The sequence below is a fragment of the Solea senegalensis genome, unplaced genomic scaffold (assembly GCF_019176455.1).
Source record: "Solea senegalensis isolate Sse05_10M unplaced genomic scaffold, IFAPA_SoseM_1 scf7180000014635, whole genome shotgun sequence".
Lineage (NCBI taxonomy): Eukaryota > Metazoa > Chordata > Actinopteri > Pleuronectiformes > Soleidae > Solea > Solea senegalensis.
Window position 1 is genome coordinate 37,501 of NW_025321087.1, and position 12,891 is coordinate 50,391.

At 37.9% G+C, this 12,891-nt stretch overlaps 1 protein-coding gene across 5 annotated transcripts in view; it reads left to right on the top strand.

The window, feature by feature from the left end:
• Positions 1-12,191, top strand: part of LOC122761349 (scavenger receptor class B member 1-like) — a 25,725-nt gene extending 13,534 nt beyond the window's left edge. For 2 of the 5 annotated variants that reach the window (XM_044016566.1, XM_044016561.1), the window contains exons 5-14: positions 708-803; positions 885-1,000; positions 1,910-2,076; positions 2,194-2,312; positions 6,461-6,534; positions 6,703-6,754; positions 8,205-8,351; positions 9,294-9,341; positions 10,564-10,636; positions 11,560-11,623. In XM_044016566.1, coding sequence (XP_043872501.1) covers positions 708-803; positions 885-1,000; positions 1,910-2,076; positions 2,194-2,312; positions 6,461-6,534; positions 6,703-6,754; positions 8,205-8,351; positions 9,294-9,341; positions 10,564-10,635 — 891 coding nt within the window. In that variant the 3' untranslated portion in view covers position 10,636; positions 11,560-11,623. Of the gene's footprint in view, positions 1-707; positions 804-884; positions 1,001-1,909; positions 2,077-2,193; positions 2,313-6,460; positions 6,535-6,702; positions 6,755-8,204; positions 8,352-9,293; positions 9,342-10,563; positions 10,637-11,559 lie in introns of all 5 variants that reach the window. The other 3 variants (XM_044016563.1, XM_044016565.1, XM_044016564.1) reach the window with 3 other exon arrangements.
• The last annotated feature ends 700 nt before the right edge of the window (positions 12,192-12,891 follow it).

Here is a 12,891-nt window from a genome sequence, read left to right on the forward strand (position 1 = left end):
CGAGACTCAAGAACATCATCATTTCTAGATTTCGTAAACATCGGTCAACATTTTTCAACATTTTTTCTGATAATTTACCGACCAAACAGGTACTTGATTAATCGAGAAAAATAATTGACAGGTTAATCAATTTATGAGCAAAGTTATTAGCATTTATTAGTTAATAAAGTTTATCTGTTTGCCCTTTGGAAATGTATATTATATTATAATTTATATTTTCTTTCCGTACAGAAAGAACTGATGGCGCTTACCACAACTGCAATTGGCTGCTGCTTGTAAACGTGAATATGTCTCAAACCGCGAAACACGTGAAACTAAGCAATAGAGCTCTCGAAGTAACAACACTGGATTTTGTGTTGTAAGCAGGCTGAGCACCCACTTCTGACACTGGTATATCTAAATTAGATTAAGATGGAGGGAGCGATAATGTGACTCTAATTATTAATATTACTATTATTATTATTATTATTATTATTATTATTATCATCAATGATTTCTTTTTTTGTTATTCGTCTCATTTTCTTCGCACACCGGTCATAGTTCACACAGTAATCCTCCAGCAGTCTAGGTCTATAGCAACATAACTAAGAGATGGTTCAGGTTTCAGTTGACACCTACAACCAGGTTGATGTCAGCCATAATGCAGATAACTCCTAGACTACAGTACATATTCATGGAGATAAAATCTGTTCATTTTTATCATGTAGTTCAACAACTCCAACACTGGTCTGTTCACCATCTTCACCGGGCAGAACGACATCAGGAAGGCTCATAAAGTAGATTCATGGAATGGCCTGACAGAGGTGAGATGTGACCACCGGCCCTGTGGGTTTTCTTTTATGTCACTCCTGCCTCTTACTCAACACTGTCCTTTCCATTAACAGCTGAACTACTGGAGAACTCCCCAGTGTAACATGATCAATGGTACAGCTGGGCAGTTGTGGCCTCCTTTTATGACAAAAGAATCAACTCTGCCTTTTTACAGCCCTGACGCATGCAGGTAAGTGATATCTTGTTGTCTTTCTCGAATAAAGTCTTTTTAATGGCTCCATCCCATTCCAGCATATGGGTCCTGTTCTTGCAGGGGTGTCCCATTTTGAAGGGCTAGATTTCAACCACTTCAAGAGACAAGGGCCAAATATTAGAGTAATAGGACCGGTCTTAAGCCCCACCCCTCCATTCACGTGTAGGCATATGGTATACTGATTCTCAGTGAGTCTCAGTTTGTGATGATGGGCGTAACTACAGCTGTTAAGTTGTTGTTTTTTTGGACAACTACATGTATTGCCAGCAATATGCTTACGTGATGATGTATCACATTCTGTAGGCCTAGATTTTATCCACTATCCATTCGTTCTTATGTAGACACCCTGGAGACATACCCCCTAATGAAATATTTCTTAGAATAAAAGAAACTTAAGCTACAGTCATGACCGCAGCATTCATTAGCCTGTTGTATGGCTGCAGTTACCACAACAAAGCTTGTCATAGCATAAACTGTCCCACCAGCATTTACAGGTGCTGAAGCTGTGTTCTGACTGCTTTGCTGCAGACTGGGTCAAAACAATGTGATAAACAAGCTCAACCAAGTGATAAAATAACAGCTGATGACGGCATCTGTTAAATCCATGTGGAAAAACTACTGGAATCATTGGAGTAGATTTCAAACACTTACAATTCTTTATAATATTAATATTAATTACAAAATAAAAATTCCCTCTCTCTCTATACATATACATATGTGTGTGTGTGTGTGTGTTTGTGTATATATATTTTTTTTTTCTTCTTTTTTCTAATAATATTAATATTATAATATTAAATATGAATAATTGTATTGTAGTGATGATGATAATAATACTCAAGGGGTATAGGAACTAAAATGAGAATGAGTTTTCTCTGTTTTTTGCAGATCTATGGAGCTTGTTTACCAGCGCCCCGGAGTGATGAAGGGTATTCCACTATATCGTTTTGTTGCACCCAAGACCTTGTTTGCCAATGGGACAGATTATGCCCCCAATGAAGGTTTCTGCCCCTGCAGACAGTCCGGTCTGCTGAATGTCAGCAGCTGTCGCCACAGTGAGTTCTCATGAGAAATACACATAAATCTGATTAATGTCCGAGGCGCACACTGCACATCATCCATTTGGTCTTGCTGTCAGTGTCTGTGTGAAATAGCCCTGTATTGTTTTTCAGACTCTCCAGTCTTTATCTCTCATCCTCATTTCTACAACGCTGATCCTGTGCTGCTGGACTACGTGCAGGGCCTCAGTCCAAATGAGGATGAGCATGGCCTCTTCATCGACATTCACCCAGTGAGTACACGCACATGAACACGACACACGTCTTTACATGTCTGACTATTGATGGCTGGGGTCGTACACATTACATGAAGTTTTACTGATTGAGTGCCAATCAGCAGCTTTTATTTTGGCAAGTTGTAAGAGTATTTATTTGATTATTTGAGTATTTGCTTCATTGTGAAAAGTTGAAAAGACTGTTTGTAATCTATATAAACACACCTATCAAATCTTTCCTCTTCAGTGACAGCTAATTAGTTTGTGGACTTCGTACTGTATGTTTGCAGAAGTGATGCAATTTACAAGCTTTCTTGAATGCATCTCGAAGCTGCTCCTCTAAGCTCAACACACTGTAGCTCTCCCAGGAGTTATCGTTAGTTTAGCGTCCTCCCTGAACTCCCTGTACTTTCACTTGTTCTCATGGGCTGAAGTTTCGAGTTTTTTAATATTTGACCCAGTGTAGCATGCACGCATGTGTACTTAATCTCACATTCCATTCCAGTTGTGTTGATTTCCCAGCATGGGTTTGCCCTCCTTCGTATGTTCTTGTGTTCTTCAAGCTTTGGGTTGTACATTTGTAGGTTGCATAACCTCATGAAAGCGTCCATGTTTACCGTAGCAACGTTTTGGCCAAACTAAGAGCAAACCACCAAGAACACCAAAGAGAGTTGTGCTACATGTGCTACATACTGACCCTATGTCCGCATAAAGTCCGTAGGTGATAACGAGGACATTGGTGGACAGCGACATTTACGTAGTATTGACCACAGTGGACCTGTGTGGACTGATGGTTGCTGATAATATGATACAGACCTCAAGTTGCCTAACCCTGACCAAAGTCCACTTCATAATAAGTCTGTCTTGTTAAACAGCATTATGTATTTGTGTCAAAACAAAGACAAAGGACACACATTCTTTCATTAGATAAAGGGCAGCACTGGCCTATTGACCCTCACCTCCTTCACCTTTTAGACTTTAAAAACAATTAAGAAATACTTGTAGATGCCAAAAGCCCCATAAAAATGAATTTCTCTTTGTCCTGTCACTTTAATTCGTGTCTTGAAAAAAAGAATTTAAAAGTTGATAAGTGCTTAAAAATTAGATTCCAAATCATCAAATTCAGCAACAGCTTCTGCTGTGAATCGCTGACGCCATGTGCACTGGAGGATATGAACACACACACACACACACATGCATGTTTGAGTGACCAAAGCAGGTTTTCATCAGTGTTTGTACAGAATATTAACGTTATTAATCAAAACACTTGCTTAGTAAACATGTAGAGAGGTGACATACTGTACACATACCTGCAGTCCTGCTCTCTGTCTCCCTCTTTTCTATATCAGTGGTAATGCAGCCGCCTCTTTCTGTTCTTCTCTTCTTCATTTCTTAATCTTTAGTGATGAGTCATGAGTGAAGGGGTAAACCACTGAGAACATTTTAGATGAACTTATCCTGAAAATGTTTCAGTGTTTACTGTTTATCATAGTTATAATTCTGCATTTGCTTTGCATGCACTCTTAAAAATGGATCGCTCTGATCAGCGCGTGAATGTCTCCACAGACACAAAAACAAAACACTGCCATAGACCTTATTTTTGAAATGGGGACGTAACTAGAGGTCTGATTCCCTGTGGAATACTGCAGGATTTGACATCGATGCGATATCACAATAGTCCACTTATCAAATTATATTAATTATAGTTCATTTATTTAATTGCTGTGGTAAAAACTATTCTCTTAAGAAACTGAACACACTTCAAACACATACATGGAGTGTTGTTAAAGGCATCAGACAAAACACTGACATATAACAAGCATGTGTAGAGGCTTTGTACATGATATCTGGTGAAAGTCAAAACACAGAAGGTGAGAACAGATTGCTGTAGTGGGGTTGTTGAGGTCATCTGTACCGCAGTGATGATATATCATGGTTTGCAAACTTTGTATGGTGTGGTGTAAACAGTTGATTGTTAGGTTTCATCACGTGTACTATTTTCATAAGCAACAGATCTTCCACTGATATTGATGCATTTTCTCACTCTTCTTTAGGCTCGTTATCTTTTTTTAGCTATCTTTACAGTGTAGGTGGTTGTTGCTGGTGCTGGAGTAGTCATTCTTTTTTTTTAAAGGGAGAAAATAGTAAAAAAGAAGATAAAAATAAAAGTTATGTGAAGGAAAATCCTGCCTACTGTACTTATATATACACAGTATGTTTTTTAAAAGAGCAGTACAGCTGTACAGTTTGTGGAATTGTTCATTCATTCATACTTTTTATTTCCTTTTTATACAATGAGCAGTTCATGGAACAGAGGTCCGAGGTCATCAAAGAGCAGAACTGATAATCACTATCATGGTGTTTGTTGGTCCTTTCTGACCTGCTGCTGATAATGAAGTAAACGTAGAGGTGCTGGACTGAACCTTCATGCTTGTTTCCTTCTTGTAAAGTCACAGCTTTCACTGATAACGATAACGATTATATTGCCATGCGATAGCACAGTAAAAGTGGACTGATGATTACATTACATTGGCTTGTCAATAAATTACAAACACACAAGGATCGCTGAGGTTGATGTAACCTGATGAGCCATGATTCAGCGCTTTAACCTTTAGTGTGTGATAAGGTAATTGGAAATTGGGCAGTTTATCTATAATTACAGTTGTTGTGAGACGAGGGTTGTTAGAAAACCCAATAAAAATGATCCTTGACTGTGCAAATGCCAATCCACATAAAACCAGATTTAATGATGAGTAACGTTTAGACAAGAGCATCTAGCACATTGTTTTCACGTTAATAGTGAACCAAAATCACTTGGCGTTGGGTTTTTCTTAAATTCAGTCTTATTTGCCACTTTATTAGGTACACCTGGTTAACCGCTTAACACATAACTAATCAGCCAATTACATTCAAGTGGGCAAACACAGGTGGGGCCACCACAGAAACCACAAACAAACTATCTTGGGACCCATCACATTGAATATAAACCTTGGGGCTCACATGGACATACTAGGTGGGATTGTACATGGCATGGCTTGTGCTCCGAGTATTTTAGAAACTGCTGAGGTATCCTGGAGAAAATGCCATGTTTGAAAGCAGAGGTCAGAGAAAAATGCTTTGAACTGAAAAGTAAAGATCAGGAAGAGACTGAACAATGTTTCTTCATTTATCAGAACTAAAGAAAACACCTAATTCTCCTCACCTCTTGAACAGTTGACTCTTGCCACTTATATGATCTATTCAAGGACCAAAACACCCCAAAAGAATAAGAAAAAGACAAAGTAACTGTAGAAATTGTACATTTTTAAGAGGGCATTCAAAGTGGACCCAGAGCGCCCTCTGCTGGACCACGTGGTTACAATCACTTCAGACAGTCTGATCTACTAAGCTTTATATTTTCACCCTGTCAGCTGGGATTGGCTCCAGCAGCCCCAAGGCTCTCATGTGGAGGATAACATGGTAGACAATGAATGAATGAATGACTTTCACTTATTTGCATTTAATTGAAAATATAAAGCCTAGAAGCAGATCACATCGTCTGAAGTAATGACCACATGGTCCAGCAGAGGACACCTATGGTCAATGTAGAGTGTCCAGGTAACATCTACATGTTTTTGGACTGTGGGAAGAAGCTACGTACACACAAGGAAACCATGAAAACTCACAAAAAGCCCCAAACTGGCAACCTTCTTGCTGTGAGGCAACAGTGCTCGCCATGTGCACCACCATGTGCACCACCATGAAACTTATCAAATACAATACTCTATATATTTTTATATATATATATATACATATATACACACACACACACACACACACACAGTCCCCTTCAATTCACTGTCAATCTGATGTTCCTTTTTTTCCCACACTGTAAACCTGCTTCTGAGGTCAAATGATGCTGATGATGTTGTTATGACTGGGTTACCCATAAAGTCTCTTAAAGGATTCTGAATGCCGTCTGCCTTCCTTCCCCTTTTCTACCATCAAAATATGGCTGCAAAAAGAATGACTTTACATGAGGATTTCCTTCTTTTGTTTATGCTCTCTGGTCACGCGAGAGAATGTTTTTCTCAAGTTGGACGGAAATGTAAACAAACAAAACTGTCATAAAAATTCTTTTTTTTATTCCCCATGTAAGAAAGTATTTTTCTTTGTTTTCTTGCCAGCAAACGGGTGTCCCTCTCAACGTGTCCATCCGTCTGCAGCTCAACCTCTACATGAAGAAAGTGTCAGGAATTACGTAAGGAAGCTAATCCCTAAACTATCATCATGCCGTTAATATTTGTCATGTATTGTGTGTTGATCTATTCGTCGGTCAGTATAAAGGGCTTTGTAGGCATTTCCTGCTTTTCATGTCACTTGCTGTGTGTAACCTTGGAGTTTGAAGTTGGGTGTTCTGTCCTTGTAGAGAAACTAGCAAGATTTCTGAGGTGGTGATGCCCATGATCTGGTTTGAAGAGGTAAGTTTCTACATGTGTCTTAATACCTACGTACATGTCAGATTTAGTGGTAATGTGGACCTTTGCTTGTTCTGGCCCTGAGACAGATGATAGATGACTCTTAAGATTTTTTCTTAAGTCTAATGCTTTAACAAAGACAAGAGATTGCAAGTTCCACTTTGCCCTTTTTTGCAATGAAAAGGCATCACAACTGTCCTCGCTGTCAATGGCCTCACTGTGACCAGTGATATGTGATGAATGAAATGGTCGTAGTCAAATAACTTTCATTAAAACGGCCAGCAGGGGTCATTTCCTTCTGTTATACAAGGACCGACAACAGGAAAATGTGCATTTAAATGCCCAAGGAAGGATTTTGGATTATATGGTGGCAATGGTTTACATGAAAATGAAATGATTTTTCATGTCTCATTACTCACTGGATACTTGCTGGTTCTGCAGCGACTTGTATGGAAGCTAATGCTAGAGGCACAGATATGTTTTCAGGACTTGGGTAGTTCAACTTTCAAACTGATTTTCTGTCAAGCCGTCTTCATCCAGTCTCTTCACTATTGGTGCACGTATACGGCGACAGTGATCAATCTCTGATACATTTAGATGTTGGAAGAATCACTACTTCATCTGGCGTCCACTGCGCCATGTGTGTGATGAAGTTTGAAAATATTCCAATTTGAGCAAATAAAGCGAATAATTGAGTTTTGTGGTTAGCTCTTGGTAAATCATGGACTCGGATTAGATTTACCAAGACCTAGTCTGCACAGCAACATTAATACAGCAATTACTTACATTGCACTGCCTGTTGCTAACGCTAACATTATGCTACGTTGTCCTCATTCAGCAGTGACAACAACGCTACCTTTAGCCAGTAGACTCCATAGTTGGTGGTTCCAAAATGGTGGTTCAGGAGTTCTACAGTATATGCCCTCTGATGATTTTTTATTTATTTTATTTTATTTTTTGTTAGCGTTGCTTTTAGATCAAAATATCAATGTGGTTATATAACATGGTCTTTCCACCTGCAATACGATAATCGATACACCAGCGCAAATACTGACACCCTGTCAGTTTCCGTCATTCCTGCTGAAATGAATGAGTGAAACGGGTGGAAGGTAACTGGCTGAAGAAGAGGGAGTTTACAGCAGGATAATTGTAGAGCAAGCTACATTAACAGATGCTCCATCCATGTTCAATACATAGATTTATGCACTTTGTTCTCTATGTTGTGAATAAATAGAGAAATCCTGCCTGCACTTTTAACTTTGTTTTGTTTTCTTCAGTGAGACAGTTGTTTGATTGTCTTGCAATTTATTAATTATCGCAGGTTTAATCATTTGCTCTTGATTGAAAGCTAAGAATTATACAAGTTAGTGTGTGTCTTTGCATTAAGAGTTTTGCACATCAAACCTTTATTGTGTAATCTGTGAAACAAAGTTTTCTATGTATTCTTTTTCAGAGTGGTTATATAGACGGACCTATCCTCACCACATTCCACACAAACCTGGTTATTCTGCCTGCTGTGATGGAGTACATGCAGTACGGGTTCATAGCGCTTGGTCTGCTGACGATAATAATTGCCTTCCTTGTGCACCATCGAGCCAGGGTAAAGCTCCCTCACAGCATGATGTGACATTGTTTTAACTGCATGCAGCATGTTGTCACACACACACACACACTTCTGCATGTTCTCCCAGAAAGCATAGGGAAAAAGGGGCAGGACAGACTGAAGATACTGACGGATAACAAAAGACCATTACCACTATCCATTAATAATGATTCCTTGCAATGCCAAGCCACAAATTAGTATTTCTTTCCCATGTTATGTCTGGAGCTCTGTAGAATATACTTCAATAAAGTGTGTTTTGCTACAATTTCTGTATTATTTAATTACATTTAAATTGTAATTATATATTTTAAAGCAAAACCAGCCCCATATCTGGGAAATATTTTTTGCCTAAAAATAAAAAATAAACTTGGCATGCAAGTTTTTCCACTAGAGAAAAAACTCATTTAAGAAGAAATATTAAACTTTATGATAATAAGATGGTACAGCTTAATTTTGCCCAAATTTTAGTTGTGTGTTCACTACTGGTGAGAGTATTATTCTTTACTCTTTACTGACGTCTAAAATAAGACTTTAATAAGACTATAAGTCATTTGTGCAACAGGGTCATGCTTTAACGAAGTCTGCCATCTTGCCCCACCATGTTTTTTTTGTATATGTTGATGTTTATTTGGTTCCCATGGATATTTGGCTTGACAGGATAACAGGATAAAATGTTCCATTCCCAAATAATGTCAGTGTGCAGACAGTCTCTCCTTTTCCTCGTCGTAACACTCAAAGAGTTTTGTCTATATTCTTTCAAACTTTGCCTGCTATAGTATTTCTTCAAACTAACCGCTGTCTGTGTGTTAATGACAGTTGAGCTCTGGTGTCAGATAGTTATATAACACGTCATGTTTTGCAAAAGGTTTTCAGTCCTGACCACTTTCAGATCTGAAAGTCTCCATGTAAAGTTTGTGGCGTTGTGTTTTTTTTCCACAGAGGTCGAGGAACACTGCGGTGTCCTCCATAGTGTTTGAGAACCCCGGGGTTTGTAAAACGAAAACACTTGATTTGAATCAACGTCATCCAAATTGAATTGATCCCCCTATCAACTTAACAATCAACTTAAATTGAAGCAAGAATATTTGCTTTTCTTCTTAATTGGAAGAACTGGTGTTTACTTTTGAAACATGGAATTTTGCTGCCTTTTTTTTTGTTTCCCATTTCTTGCTTGTCGTTGGTTTGTGATTTGATGTCATAATCAATTGATTGACAAAAAATATACTTTTCAAATATGTGTGGACAATACACCAAAAAAACAGTTGTCAGCAAAGGCTTAAAGACATTTTCAAGAAAAAAAAAATCTAATGCCATAGTTAAATAAATTATAATTCAAAGATATTGATAAACAGGCTGGTAAAGCGTAATGTATACAGGTAAATGCAGTATTAAACATGATAACAGTATATAATTACAGTAATATGCTAGTAATGTTCATATTGAAAAATACTACTAAATCACAGTATCATGATGAACTGAAGTTACAGTAAAAAAGAAGCATCATAGTAATATACTGTATATATGATATTATTCAATAAAGTATTGGATTGAATAACTAAAGTTACAATAAACAGATTTAAGTTACAGTAAAAAGTATAGTATAAGTATAAAATGATTTAGTAATTACAATGAAGGCACAAAACGTACACCCAGTTGTTATTTAGTGTGAAATTTACAGTCAAATGTTTTGCAGTGTATATTGGTTAATGACACTTTTATTACGTACTACAGGCGTTTCTGTTCCCATATTAGAGCCTGTTGTATTTAGTGCAGAGGCAGGAGAAACACATTCTGCGTCCATGATGGATCAGAGATGCTGGATTGTGTTGATTCTCTTCTAGATTTCAGGAAATACTCTAATGTTTCTCTAATTTTGATGCTTGTGTCCTGACCTCTGCTGCATGATAATCAGTCCCCTGTAAAGAGCTGTTGGCACAAACCAACGAAGAGCGTCCATTTTTAATTACACATGATGATGATGATGATGTTAATGACGCTGAACCCATCGCACGTCTCACATGATTAACTGCATGTTTGAATGTGATTACCTACAGAGGAGGCGCTCAGTTGGAATCCTCTCAGTCAAAAACAAAAACCTGCTGCTGCTGCTGGTGGTTTCTCCCAAATAACCAATCGACTTGTACCAGCTGCTTGTCATCATTTGTGTTTTTTTGTGTTCAGCTGATGAGTAAAGCGTTGTTGTTTTTAGGCCTCCATCAAAGAGCCAGTAAAAGGCTCCTATGGCACTGAGACAGCAGAGAAAAGTAACATGAACAATTAAGGTGGGTGCACGCACAAAGGCTGACATGTTCGCTGACATGTTCGACCTCCAGAGGAAAACTAAATTGACCTTGTTGTTGTTTAATAAATTAATCTATCACGTATTTGAAATTCCGACAGGTTGCGTTTCCACTGACCAAAAACAGTTCATGTCATTTTAAGCATCATTTGTGGGTTATGATGGGTAATACATCTGTTTTTGTTTTTGATTTACACACAGACACTGCTCATATGATATGAACAGTAAGCCTCTACAAATAGTGCTGACGTTGATGTTTTTTAAAGATTTTGCATTTTCAAGAAAGACGATCAATCCTGTTTCTTGTCTGAGTGAAAGCTAGAAATGTGTGTTCACATATGACCAACAACTAACACTTTTGGTTCACGGAATGTAAATAAAAACAGATCAGTGTCACATTATATAACATGGGGGTGTGTCTGCTGAGATTGTCCCTCATGTGGAGGATAAAGCGCTAGAAAACATCTCACATTAGAATGTGATGATTGTTGTAAGAACAACATGTGATGGAAACGACAAAATGTGAAATGTGTTTTGTTTTGTCACATCGATACGCTTCCGTACACATGTAACTGTGTCAATCGTTCTCTGGGACAGCAGAGAACGATGATTGTGATCGAACACCAGCACCAAACAATTTTGAGTTGAATACGTTTTGAAAATTGTTCCTTGTTCATTTAAGCATCAACAAGAATGAAATAACACGATTGTCACATCATTTGTGTTGTAAGGTAAGTAAACGCACCACGTATCCTGTGAGAAAGGAGAAGTTTGCGTCATATTTGATGTTTGGTCATGTCTTTCTTTCTAATGATCTTTTCTGAGGTTGTGCTCAGCTGCAGTTTGACCTGTTGCCCAGATGATCACTTGATCTAACAGCCTCTCTCTTTTCTGATCCCACCACAGAGAAGTAAACCTGGAGCTGCATCAGCGAGCACTACAACAGAAGAGAGAGACCCTCTACTACAAGAAGAACTTGATTGACACTCCTGCACGAGTGAACGTGCAAACATACATGAACCTGACACTGTGAATTCTCTGAAGGCAATCGTCATCATTCCATTCTCCGTGGCAGGGTGCCCCATATGATCTATATGCTAATGAGAATGTTGCGTATAGATATAGATGAACGTGTGTTGTCGTCTTTTTTTTAACTTGACTAATGTTGATGAAACTCAGCCGGAGACTGAGGTTGAGAAGTTCACACAGAAGATGCTTCTGCTACTGTTTCTACAAAGGACTAAGCCAAAAAAACACTGTTGTAGTTTGTTCACGTCATCAGGAGCAATAATAGTCATCACTGATTTTTATTTTCTTACCTCGCCATGTTAAAGAGATGTTTCTGTGTTAAAGGCACAAACCGACCAAGAAATGATGGAATCTTTGTCTGATGGAGGTAAATGACAATGTGCTACTGTCCTCTGTGAACGTGTGAATGTTATTTCATGACGATGTGAATAATGCCATTAATGTGACTGAGAATCAACGTGCCTTTGTAAAAAAAAAAATTTATGTATTAAATAACTGATGTTCAAAAATGCCAAATTATACATTTTGAAATTAAACATTGACCGATAAATTGTTAAAAAATTGTGAATCTAAATCACATTTATTCACATGTCAACTTGATAGTATTCTAATTGCTCGTTTATTTAATTAACAATTTCATGCATTTGAAACCTACTTATGTAGGCTCATACACGTAGGTACCTACGATCATACCTATGTATCAACCTACTGTCTCGATTAATACTTTGGTCCATAAAATATCAGAAAACCTTAAAAAATGTTGATTGGTGTTCATCAAACCTGGAAATGATGATGTTCTCAAATGTCTTGTTTTGTCAACAAACCAAAATGATTCACTTTTGATGATTTCTTTGTTATTCAGAGCAAAGAAATGAAGAAAATACTCACATTTAAGAAGCTTAAACAATCGGAAATCTTGTTTTAATCATGAAAAAAGCTTCAAACTAGTTCTATATTCATTTAGTAATCAATGAATTGATCTATTGTTTCAGCTCTACCTGGATACATAGTCAAGAAGCCCAGCAACACAAACACAGTTTGCCTCAAAGGGTTTTGCAGTTTGTACAGCAAGTGACGCCCTGTGTCCTTAGACCCTCTGTGGTGGTACATGAGCTTCCTCTGGTGGTACATGGAGGAATTAAATAATAATTAAAGTCACCTTATCTCCCGCTCCATCTTAATCTAATCTCACTATAGCAGAAGTATATG